Source organism: Synchiropus splendidus, chromosome 2 (genome assembly GCF_027744825.2).
Source record: "Synchiropus splendidus isolate RoL2022-P1 chromosome 2, RoL_Sspl_1.0, whole genome shotgun sequence".
Lineage (NCBI taxonomy): Eukaryota > Metazoa > Chordata > Actinopteri > Syngnathiformes > Callionymidae > Synchiropus > Synchiropus splendidus.
Genome location: NC_071335.1, coordinates 21,982,495 through 21,995,295, shown reverse-complemented (window position 1 = coordinate 21,995,295; position 12,801 = coordinate 21,982,495). Strand labels below are relative to the sequence as shown.

Genomic DNA, 12,801 nt, shown 5'->3' with positions numbered 1-12,801 from the left:
CATGTCTTGTTTTGAACTTCATTTCATTAAATTCAAAAAATGCTAATTTATTTAAATTAATATATTATTTCTTTAATTTATTTAATTCTTTTAAAATGTTTATATTTATCAATATTCATCACATGTGGATTTTTGGAAATTGAAATTCATTTGTCATTAAAGTAAAATATTTTATTAATAAATAAATTACAAATGAATGAAGTCCTGCGGGCTCAATCAACTTTAAATTGATTTCTTATTTTTTAATGATTGAATGAAAAAAAATATATATAATATTTGATTTTATATTCCATTACAGCCTATTCTTAATGTATATTTTCTTTGTAAATATATTTATTTTGAATATAATAATGGCATATAATAATATAATATACATGAAAATGTGCTGTATATGAGGGAAGAAATACATTTCAACATTTTGTGCCACTTTCCCAGCATGCCAGGGTCACAGAGGGGTGGAGCCTATCTCAGCTGCGATCAGAATTATACACTTGGTTTTAAAAGTGATATACACATGTCATTCATTCATTAAAGCACATTTATTTATCATGAAATGGAAGTGGAATTCTGACGTTGTGAGGGTTCGCTCTGGGATTTCCTCCCAGAAAGACTTGAAATTGTGTCCATCTCTAAGTAACAGGCAACCTGTGCCTGCCTCTCACCCTGTGTAGCTGGGATAGCTGTCTTCCATTGTGACCCTGGAGCAGCGATAAGGTGGCAGAATATAATATATACTGAATACATCATGTTTGTTTGGCCCCTTTGGAGACAAGAATCACTCATTTAAATGATTTCTTTCAACCATAAACCAACATGTAGAGCACAAATGATCATGATCTTTAAGGAACCAACACCAAAAGAGGAACAGGTGAAAATGCACAATTGAAGGGGTGAATAATGGCGGCCCACCGCTCGCCATGCGCTTCCTCTCATGTCCGATTGTACAAACGGTCCGTGTTCATTACCTCTGTACATACTCGCTGTATGAATGATTGTACTTCTGTTCATCCGAATAGTAACTGAAACATGTACCTCAGCTCTCCGAGCTCCAGCGGCCGCAGCGTCATCTCTCTGGGAGCGTCGAAGACTATTACAGAGTTCGATCGGAAGCGATCGTCCTCCTGCAACGACTGCAATAGATGGAAACCATTTTCACTCGTCATCGATTAAATTGCCAAAAAAAAATGTTTTATGGTCATTTTTTTTCCGAAGGCTGAGGAGGCACCGCTGTAGCAACAAAACTGTTTTATTCAGTTTAAACATCATTTTAGTATTGAGTTTAAAATAACAATATTAATACTTACAGAAGGCACTTACAAAAACCAAGTTAAATTACAGTTGTTATTGGAATTATCGACACGTGAACCACAGTGACATGAGACCACAGCACCATTGGCAACGTTGAACTGTACATCTGCAACAACATAAGACTGAGCTACACTACTGTACACACAGTTCCGTCGTCCTCAGCGGAGTAATGCCCTTGCTACCTGTGTAGCCACCAGAGTCACTCAAACAGATATTCAGGTTAAAAGGGGTCTCCGACCGGTCCTCAGAGGGCCGAAGTGTTTACGGACACTTGAATGGTGAGAAGCTCCTGATTGGTTGGAACAAAGACCTGCAACCACTGCGGCCCTTCAGTGGATCAGTTTGAGACCCAGTTAGAGGTTTTAGTTTACACATTAGGCTTTGTGGTGTCGTGCAAGTCCTGGTACAGTTCTATCAGGCGAGTGGCCTCCCGTTGTCCTGACAGCAAAGCACCATGGGTAGTGGAATAGTATTTTCTGTGGGTGGCTTCTCCGGCAAACAGGACCTGCAGGGGCTGAGAAGCAGATTCAGAACCAGTTTCAGTCATGATGTCATCGCAGTTGTTGTGCTCCATTCCCCTCACAGACCCTGTCCTCAGGCAGACGGCTCAGTTCGGGTCACCCTGCTCCTTCTGCCCGGTCATGTGAGCACACGCTGCGTCCCCTCCCCCGCCGCCACCTCACCTCATCAACAAAGCCTCAGGTTTCATCGTCTAGACTGCCGTGGAGGAAATAAAGACTTCCCCGCCCCAAACACCAGCTGGACTCTAGCTGCTGAGCTACACGGAGGTGACGGAACCGCTGTGTCCGCCAGATGCTGCCAGCGAGGTCAAGAACTGTCTTTAAAGGGGCCACGGGGAAGTTGGAGGAGGAGAGACGTCGCGAATGTCAACAAATGATGGGGGGGGTGTAGCCATGTTAGTGCTGCTGCAAACCATGTTGCAACTCGACCAACATCACTAAAATATAATAAAGTCTGTTTAACTTTTGATATAAAACTTGACCAACTCCAGATACTCACAACCTACCTCTCCACCCCACCTGCCTCAATCAAAGCCTTGTTCCTGGCGCTCGTGTTCCCAAACCAGTGAGTCACACAGACTGACTTGTGCGCCTATGTGAAGCTAAGCTAACACCAGTTGAGGTGAGGGGTCGCACCCTCCCCACCCATACGAGACACATATAGAACATGGGGCACGCTCAAATGACACGGCGGATCACAGACCGGGCCACTTACTGGAGCTTTGGTGCTGTCGGTGTAAGGCAGTGGCATGGACAGCCTCTCGAAGTCTCCTCCGCTGGAGCCCACCCTGGTGAAAGAGTAGGAGCCTCGGATGTAGGGGTTGCTGCCCCAGGAGGAGCGCAGGATCCTCCGAGGTTTGGGAATGTCTGGGTTTCCTAGGAGAGGAGCACAACAATCAGCACACGTGTCTCCATCTGAAGGCCCATGTGGAAGATCTCGCTGGTGATGAGGGGGGATCCAGGGTCTATCAATAACTGGGGACCATCTGTCAGTGCGCCGACACCAGCAGCTCCATATGTGATCAGGCCACAGCTGAGGGGATTAAAGCACGGTGACCTAAATGGGGATCCAGGCTCCATAGGAAGAGCTGACATCACACACAGCCTGTGTGTCGCTCTGACCTCAATCTGAGCGCAACTTTCTGGATTACCGTTGGAGGCTTCATCTTCATCTCACAGAGTAAATGGAGCTTGGACCGTGATCAGACCGGCGTCTATATCGTGGCTGACTGATGCCTTATTGATGATGGTTAAACCACTAACCTCTGCTTATCAGTTCCATCATTATTTCTGACAACATGCTGCGCAGATGTTACGTCACCCGCCCCCGCAATTGTCCGATATCACCAGTATCAAATTTAAGATCTTACATTTCAGCGACTACTACAGCAAGTGCTGGTACTACAGCTCCTGCTAATCTCGCAGCTGACCTTTAGACCAATAGATTATGTGGGAGACACAGATGAGGAGCATGACAGGTCTTTATAGACTGATCAAAGGTCACCTTCAGTCAGACCTAGTCATCTACTCCAACTCATGTCCAAACTCATGTCGTACATGATATAGCAGCAAAAACAATCCCTGCCATGAGAACGCGGCGTTTGTCAGTCGACACCGGTGTGTGACAGGTGTGGAGAGTTTGATGGACTTTGGTTCTTGATCACAGTTTTAAACTTATTTTTAATACAGGGAACCTTTGATAATGACATCTGTCCACTCTGAGTCTCTGGATCTGTGTTTATTTGTGTCCTCTGCCTTGGTTCATATCAACACAGACGCAGGTCTCCCGCTGCGCTGGTGGAACGCCATGGTGAAAATAGTTGGATATTGGACGGACCTCCACTCCGGTATTGGTGGCGACACACTCTCACAGTTAGTGCTAATGCTACAACCCAGTATCAATTAGGGACCATCAACAAATTCTGATTCCTATTAATACAGCAGACAGACGGCTCAATTTAACCCCTAAATAAAAACTGGCAGAGCAGTCTGTCAGACACCAGCGGCTTCTACCAGGGAAACACTGAATTTCTCATCTCTACACTTAGTTAACTGTTATATTTAAACATAGACAAATAATGATGTTGGAGACAAACTCAACTAACAAGTTTCAAGAGAGACTGTCACGTGTCTAACATAGAATGTAAATCTTTGTTTCATGATAATTGTCATTATTACAGATGCAATATTTATGTTGTCCGTATCGCCCATCCCTTGTGAGCAGGGACGGAACAAACTCAAGCTTTAGAAATTGCTGAGTCTTTCGTCACTTCCTGCCTGGTGACACATCAGCAGCGATGACTGCAATGAAGCGGCGCAGCCTTCCAGTGATACAACTTATCTCCAGAGCCTTAAAAGTTTTGGTGATCTGTCCTCGCCTGAAGGCAAACGGGGTTCATTTAAAACGCACTTACAGGCGAGGCTGGACCACAGACTGAAGTCTTTTGAGCAGACTTCCACTGCGCGCCTCCTGATGTCATTTTACAAGGCATGATGTAATGACTTCCAGCTTGTAAGCAGGATCACCTGAGCACCGCTCAAAGGTCAACATTGTGTTGGGTTCTGACCTGTAAATCGCCTCAGCAGCTCCGTGCAGATCTCGGCCACCGTTTCATCGTCGCAGCGCTCCATGTGGAGGGCCTCCTGCCCGCATATCCAGCCGCTCAGCATGTATCCGTAGCGCTCAGGAGGGTAAAGGACATCAAAGCTGCAGATCTTCTTGTACCACAGGTCCTCAGGGTAAACGGGCTGCTCCAGCTGGGCCTCGTCCTCCCACACGAACTGAATGCTGTTGCACTCGGGGCTCCAGAAGGGCTGGGCGAACTCCAGGAATATCTTGTCGGTGGTGCTGATGCCCAGCTTCTCGATGGCAAGCACCTTGTCCTCGGGCAGGGAGGGCGAGAACATGGCCTCGTGGTTCTGCTTCAGCAAACCCAGCGACGCCGTCACGATCACATGGTCCGCCGCGATCCACTCCTCGTCCTCACACTCCACGTAAACGGGCTGGCCCCGATGGTCGTACTGTCGACATCGGGGGTTGTCGTGGTTGTGGTTGTTCTCGTTGGTCTTCTGCTCCTGGCGGTTGGCCGAGTAGTTCCAGTGGATGCAGCGGACTGGTTTGTTAAGGCAGATGGTGCTGGACGGGATCTCCGTGGCCAGGAGCTCCACGATCTTCATGAAACCTCCAGGGATGACATAATGTGCCCCGGGGATCTCGGTCCACTCGCCGAACTCGCTGAGAGAGACCTCATCCATGCTGGGTGAGCTGCTTTCACAGCTCTCCACCTGAGACAGTGAAAACAGGACTGTGCTGGACTGAGAAGTTCCTTTCATCTTCACCAAAAATAATGTTTCAAAATAGGAAGTGGTTGCTTTTCATCACGCTGACACATCTGGTCACATGACCACCAACTGGCCCTTCTGACATGATAAAACACAACACACAACCAACTTTCAAGTGACTTGGATTACGTGTGTGATTCATTCCCTTCTTTATGGCCTCTTCTTCACGTCGGCTGCGTTTGTGCTGTAAGAGCTCTGTCATGCTACAGCCAGTAAGAATATTACTAATTTATAGATTAGATTTGATCATATTGATAAAATACATGTTGGTACGGAAGCTCTCACTAGGATTTCACAATTGAATCATTTATTTTTATACCACTGAATACATTGATGCCATTTCTTACTTTTGGATTTTGAGCATTAAACTGCATGTTTCATAAAAAGTAAGATAATTTAAGGGCACTGTGATGTCATCATAGGACTGCTGTATTTCCTCCCGGCTACCACAAAGACAGAAAAACGTCTTGGTTAAAAGTCTTGAGCCAAACCTTGAGGTATTGCTGTAGCATGGAGAGCTTGAGTTTCTTGGTGCTGTCAGAATCATCCGGATCCAACATGATCCTCTTGCGCACCACATCACGGGTGAAGATGCCGACGCTGTTCTGACTTTCTGCGCAAACAGGCTTCCCGTTCTGGAAGAACTCCTGCGTCAGCTCGTACACCTACAAGAGAGGAAAGTTCAAGTCAAGAATCACCAGGAAGAAAAAAGCAGAAGAAGGAACTGAGGGCATTGAAGGTCATCAAGACTTAAAAGAAATGCCTCTTCACCCAGCTCACTGAGGCGATTGTATAATGAAGAGAAGGGAAAGCCCAAATTCAAACAGCTTTCCCTCTGTCAGCCTTATGAATGTCAGAGTTTTGCTTTCTTTTGGTAATGATCTGATTCACACGCTGAAAATATAGACTGGGGTCTGACTTTTTATCGAGGTCAGCCAGTGATCAGATTTGGTGCAACAACCTTTTTCTTCATCTTGAAAACAGGCGTTTTACAGAATTGGGTCAGCCTTTCAAGAACACCGGTGACATACACTGCGAGAAAGTTTACAAAGCGAGTGAGACCATTCGCTCTTTCGCGGATGTCAAAACAGGATTGAGGAACTCAAGTGACCTGCAGCTGTTGCGAGTCTCCCTCACCTGATTGTAGAGGTCACTGAACTCTTCGACCAGGTCCTTGGGGATCCTCTTCCCAGCGTTGGTCTGGTAGTGAGCCACGCCATTTTTGGCGTACAGGCTGATGCGTCCGACACTCCTCTCTCCGTCAGTGGTGTCCTCGAGCAGCCCGTTGTCCTCGGCCAGGTGGTAGACTGGGTTTCCATTGGCACCATGAATCCAGGTAGCTCCTAGCTCCAACGTTGCTTTACCTACAAAAGGAAAAAAATACAGTCCATTTGAAATATCAGCTCAACCTCCTCATCAGTCCATACAAAAGACTGTTTCCATGTTCAGGTTGCTATGCTAATGTAACATGACAAGCTATGCAATCTTCGTTGTTTGCTGTCCGAACCCTACAACGCCACCCATGGGTCTGGCATGTGTACTACATCGTTTTACACACAGTTTTTTTTCTTTTAAATTATTTCTCTGAGCTAAAGTTAACATTTTCCAGTATTTACTGCAAAGAAACATGCGCCTGTATCGTAACATCGTAGCAAATAACTACAATTATTACTATTACTTGACAAAACGTGTCACATTGTGATCCTTTATGAAGCTTGAGAGTTTCTTTCAGAAAAAAATATATAATGTTTTCATTTTTGCTTGCTTGGTGCTGAAGAACTGTTTTGTTGACAGTGCGTCTCTATCTTGTTTTCAAGTGTCATGTTACATGTAACAAAAAATTCTATATTTGCTTTGAACTTTTTTTACTTTCAAAATATGGCATTTAAAAACGCTTTTCTCTTGTAATGTAATTCCTCTTGACATGAACGCTGAGGACAAATATTACTGGAGGGACGTAAAGATAATTAAGCCATTAAATCATTTTGTAATTAGAAAATAAATCTGACGCTATGAAGTTAATGATTTCAAGAATGAGGTCAACTCCATTAGACATCTGTGGTCCGATTGTCGTTGCTCCACTTAAACAGACTCCAAACGGTGAATGATTACGCAACATGAATGTATGTCCGTCGGCATTTACATAACAAACTCAATTATCGGTCAGTCTTTTATCAGCACAGCGTCCACGTGCCGCAACAGTGAGTCTGTGTCGGTGATGAGGTCAGATCTTCTCTGACGCCTCCGAGCTGATGAAATCAGCATCGGATCACCGTGATCCTGCGATGTAATAAGGCCTCAGCTGGGGAAACTGTCAACGTCACGCAAGCAAATCACAGAGAACGTAGCGCTAATCCGCCGCCCTGTTAAGTTCAGGATAAACAGGGGATGGTGAACAAAAATGCGCCAAAGCAGGCAGCTTGCTTGGAGGCGATGTTTCAAAGGCTATTTTTACGGATGCATCAGAGGAGCGCTCACAGTCCAGCAGCATGCATTCCCCCAGTGACACCACTGAGAACATTAAGCTACCATCCAACCACAGGTCACTCAAGAGACCATCCCTCCAGCTGCATGCAGTATATTGACTCCGAGGCATTTATTTCCCAGAATTTTCACCTTAAATATGTCATTCATTGAGTAATGACAAGACTAATATGTATACATTTTTGATACCGCTTCTCCTCACGTCTGCACCGGCCGGTGCTGCAGGGAAACGCTGATTTAAATGAGCAGAGAAACACGTTTGTATTGGAAAATGAGTGCGGCTAAGCATGTCATGCTCATTGCGACATGTAAGCCGCAGCTAACATGCATTTATCAGTCCAGTCGCTGCGAAAGGACAAGAGGATTGTGACGGCTGGGACACTCATTTTTGACTGTAATAAACTTAAATTCTACGGCGATAGTCTGCATTACAGTCACATGAAAATATATAGTTTCAAACTTCAGAGTCTTCAGACACCAAAAAATGATGTCCTGGACTGGAACACAATGGGAAGCTCAACAGGATCATGTGTTTTGAACACAGACACGCACCACCTTATTGCCGTGAAATATATTCAGTAATATCATAGTTAGAAACACACAGTTTGTGGAGAGCATGGTCATCATCTCACCGTGCTGAATACTGTTTACTCTCCCACCGATGTGGTCTGCCGCCTCTAGGACCGTGACATCCGTGAAGCCGTTTTTCAAGAGGAACTTGGTCGCAGCGAGTCCGGCCAAGCCGGCGCCGATCACTACTATTCGAGGCTGCGGACGAGTGCCACTACTGAGAGGATCATCAGTGCTGTCAGACGAAATTTCACAACTTTGCATGCCGTCCAAGCTACTTCTTCTCTGGAGTCTGCCGGGATAAGAAAAAAAAATCATGAGTTGATGGTGAACTGTTGCCTAAAAATGAACATACGATTCTGTGGTGGAAAGTAATTCCAAAAAAGCACATTTCTCTTCTTGTAATCAGATTAAAACGTCATGTGATCGAAAGTGCTGAGGACGTGTGTCAGCATGTCCTCTCTGCTGATGCGAGCACCAAAAGACACCTCGACATTTTGTTGTGTTCACTAAGCAAAAGCTAAAAATAGCCACTTGACACAACGAGACTGAATACTAAACATCAACAGGGATTCTGATGAATCTGACTCACTTCCTGTGCGAGAACATGTTCGGTACCCTGACCCACATCACGGTTTAAATAAATCGGTGAACTCGTGGATGTGGGTCGCCTTATGAAAATATAACAGGAAAATGTACTTTGAATTCTAAAATAGCCAGAAAAAAAGCTTAGACATTGAGCATCAGTACTGACATGATGAGAGCAAATCAGAGCAGGGGTCAAACTCAGTCACAGATAGGACCCAAGAGTCAACACAGTCTAGGGCACAACAGGACAGAGTGAACTCCCTGGAGCTGATGCTGATTTTTAATCCAATGAAAAAAACAAATCAGGTGATGTTAAACTGTTTTAGCTTTGACTCTCATGCTGTTGCACTGCATTACATATCACCTCAAAAGTTATTTTCACCCAGTATTACTGCCCCACATCAATTTTATCAGTATAAGCGGACACATTTTTAGCATTTGAAATATGATTGATCATTAGCTTGTAGTGGCAGTAGCTTGCTCACACTACACTCACAACAATGAAGAAGTAATAATAACTCTCGGAATGAGTACAATAAAGCTCCTCAGCAACAACATTCAGAGCCATTTTGAAAATAAACTATTGCAATGAAATTCCTACTGCTTTGGTTTACAATTGTTTTTCAATTTTAATGTTCAGCAGGATGTTCAAAAATATCAATACACTCAAACACGCAACTGACATTTTATGTGTACTAGATGGATACAGTACATAAATACTAGGATACACTTTTTTAGTATTAAGGTGCTAACCTCTACGATAGAAGAGAAGCCCACCAACCGCAGCTTTCAAAGGGAAGCGAAGACGATAGCCAAGCTAGAGATAACTACACAGCAGTTCACGTTTTTCCACGTATTATATTTAATATGTTTTCTATCTAATGTGAACATTTTGATGACAAATATTGCCATACATCTGTGTACTAAAAGCATCGCTCTACATCCTGATATATATAGCATCGTCACTCCTGGAACGAAACACGTCCTATTGCCAGACTCCAACCAATACACAGCGCTAATGCTTTGTTAATGATACCCTTTTTTTGTGGCAACGCTACTTTGACGGTGATGTCACTGCTACAGTTTTGTCATCTACGATTGAAGCTGAAGTGCGGTGGTAGCATCCAGTGACAGATTCCATTTCTACAAAGGTTTTTAATTCCCTGTCCTTGCATCACCTACATTTCCAACCAGAAAAACAGAAGCTCTCTTTATCCTGTCGTTTCTTGATTCTAAGAAACATCCGTAGAGGTCCTTGTCCCATGGCTTAGAGGTTACCTTCCCACCAACCCCCTCCCCAGTGACACGATAATCATTGAGCACTTTAGGTTTGTCTGTGTGTTTAATATTTGACCGTATGTGAACTTAAAGACAAAATACACAGGAGTCTCTGTTCACTGCCATTCTGAAAATATTCTCTTAATTTAGGCATACGGTGTACAAAGCCACACAGTGTTTCAGACATCAAGCATTTAGGTACACTTGCGAGGCAACATCAAGCGCTGTCTAAACACATGCAGCGGGGGAAAGTGCTTATTTAAGCACCCTAATTGAATTTAAAGTGGAGCAAATATAATTAAAATGGAGCAAAATCTTCAGATGAACCAAAGAGGCATACAATTATACAGACAGAGCAGGTGATATATGGATGCATTAACAGGAAAACAAACTGTAATTACACCTCAATATTATTATTAGCAGTTTTAACTTCTGCTTCTTAAGATACCGATGGTGTAGTAATGACATGACAGGTCACATGACTCAGTCAATGGCTTCTCCAGTTCATTCCGGTGTAGTTTCCTACAAATCCCAGGATGAGTCATGAACAGCCAACAATGCATTTCTATCGTCATCACAGATTTACGTGTGGGCCGGCCTTGGGCAGCTCAGGGTGGAGTGGAGTAAGGGGAGGGGGGGGGGTCCAACACTGACCTAGAAATGGCAATCTGCAGTGATCCTGCTGGTGATTCTTTTACAGAGCATGAATGGATGAACGCAAACATTCCATCATCTGTCTATCTACCGTCTGAATGTATTTTAAACTTGCATTTTCAGAAGGTTCACTGTGTCCTCAACCCTCGCTTGGCAACAAACCACACTAATCTAGTGGCTCCGTGCCAAACCCTCAGCATTCCTCACTGTTCAGTGGATTTTCCTCAAAGTGGGATGATGGAATGGAAAGAAAGCTTCTGCGAGATTCGTCATGCTGAAAGTGTAACTGCTCTTCAAATAACACTCAGATCTTTACACAGATAAATGGTTTGCTCGAGCTCTTTCATCTTCACCGGTGAAACAGCATCATTTCCGCACAATGGCAATGATTCTGTCGGACGTGACTTAGAGAACTAGCAGCGACGCCAGGAAAGATTTGAGGTTAATTACAGTGTGAGACTGAATCAATACCATTATATTTATTGAAAAGCTTTCTTCATTAACTAAATAAAATCATGGAAAACTAATGACTAAACTACACCTCACATATTCTTAACTGTTTACACATCAGCTGACAAATCCTATACAGCCATAGTCACTATTTGTACACGGAGAATGAACGGATATATAATGTAGTAGGAAGAAATGTTTACAAAACTGATGTTTTCACAGTTGTTTAGTGTGATTAAAAAACAACAACAGCATTATTATTAATATTATTAGATACACACTGGTGTTAGCGTGCAACGCCTCAATGGAGGATTTATTTAAAACAAGCTCATAAAAAGACTTTTGTTAGAGAGAGGCGCCGAAAAATGAGGTTGGAAAGAGAGACGCTGTGTAAGTTAAGTTGTCTGTTCAAGTTATGCTGAGGTTCGGAGGAGGAAACGAGCGCTATAAGTGCCACGTATATAACGGTGCAACGGCAGGTTTTCCTTTCAAACTTGGTGAAATAACCACATCAGTCGGTAAACAAGATGATGTGGAGCGTACAGCAAGAATACAATACACCAGTGTCACAACACACTGACAAAGCCGACTTGTGTAGAGTTTTACACACAACAACCGGACAACACAAAATAGCGGTGTAAGGAGCGCTTTGTTTACATGCAGCGCGCGCGGACAACAACCCCTCCGCCACATTTAAACCTCCTCATCACTGGATCAAACATCACTGGTTGTGTCGACGTGGCCGCTGGTGTTATTACCTGACTCACTTCTTCTTCAGTGGGGGAAGAAACCTCTCGGAGCTCCGTTCGTCTTCGTGTCGCTGCCTCTCGCACCGGCTCCGCTTTGTATTTATGCTGAGAAACCAGAAGCAGCCAGTTTGTCCCGTAGCCCCGCCCACTTGATGAATATGAATGAGGGGCTGGTGACGTCAGAGACAAGCCCACCAGTGAGTCTGCGCAGAAACTGAAGCGGCACATGTTGAGGAGGATACGAAGTGGATTGTTGTTATTTATTTATTTTTAAGAGAATTAAAACGAAAATCTTCATCTGTCATGTGGTTTTATTTCTTCACCTCCATCAGTGTAAATTAGTAAATTATAAAATACGCTTAATTATTATAATTTTTTGCTTCTTCAAGCTGCCAATTGCTAAAAACAGCATAGGGTGAATAAACAACAGATCTCAGCAGATCGGAGCATGTGAGTTTAACAGTTGATGTTTGCACCTGGGGTTGACACGAACTAATAGACTGACACTACCCGTCTACACAGACACAGAGCGCCACAGGAGGTCCTTTCTTCCTATGGCAATAAAACTCTACACTTAATCCGTGTAAAAATGTACTGTGAAATATTTTTGGAACGTTTATTTCATCTCAATATGTCTTTAATCTGTGTCTATTTTTTGCACATTGTACATATCCCACTTTCATGTCTTTATGTGCACTATGTGCATAGCCTTCTTCTCTTTGCTACATTGTTTGCTAAAGAGTATTTTGTATTTTATATTTTGTTGGTTACAGAACATCTTAAGTTACAAACAAAATTTCCCTATTGGTAAGGTTTTTCTGATTCTGATTTTGATTCTGAAAAAAAAATTGAATCTT

The 12,801-nt window shown here is 43.7% G+C and overlaps 1 protein-coding gene across 2 annotated transcripts; it reads right to left on the bottom strand.

The window, feature by feature from the left end:
* Positions 1-299: 299 nt before the first annotated feature.
* Positions 300-12,087, bottom strand: smox (spermine oxidase). 2 transcript variants are annotated; one of them, XM_053856389.1, is made up of 7 exons: positions 11,963-12,025; positions 8,288-8,517; positions 6,309-6,535; positions 5,663-5,836; positions 4,397-5,114; positions 2,545-2,705; positions 300-1,822 (listed from the first exon to the last, which is right to left on the bottom strand). In XM_053856389.1, exons 2-7 carry the CDS (start codon positions 8,487-8,489, stop codon positions 1,676-1,678), a joined length of 1,629 nt encoding a protein of 542 aa, XP_053712364.1. In that variant the 5' UTR covers positions 8,490-8,517; positions 11,963-12,025; the 3' UTR covers positions 300-1,675. The 2 variants fall into 2 exon arrangements, with proteins under 2 accessions (XP_053712364.1, XP_053712363.1); XM_053856388.1 differs by having other exon boundaries at positions 301-1,822; positions 11,954-12,087.
* Between the last annotated feature and the right edge of the window lie 714 nt (positions 12,088-12,801).

Excerpts from the sequence above, each read along its gene's own strand:
- smox (XM_053856388.1), bottom strand. The coding sequence starts at position 8,489 with ATGCAAAGTTGTGAAATTTCGTCTGACAGCACTGATGATCCTCTCAGT. Across the intron at positions 5,115-5,662 it reads TGCTACAGCAATACCTCAAG|GTGGAGAGCTGTGAAAGCAG; the intron begins GTTTGGCTCAAG and ends TCACTGTCTCAG. Across the intron at positions 1,823-2,544 it reads CCGACAGCACCAAAGCTCCA|CCCCTGCAGGTCCTGTTTGC; the intron begins GTAAGTGGCCCG and ends TCTGCTTCTCAG.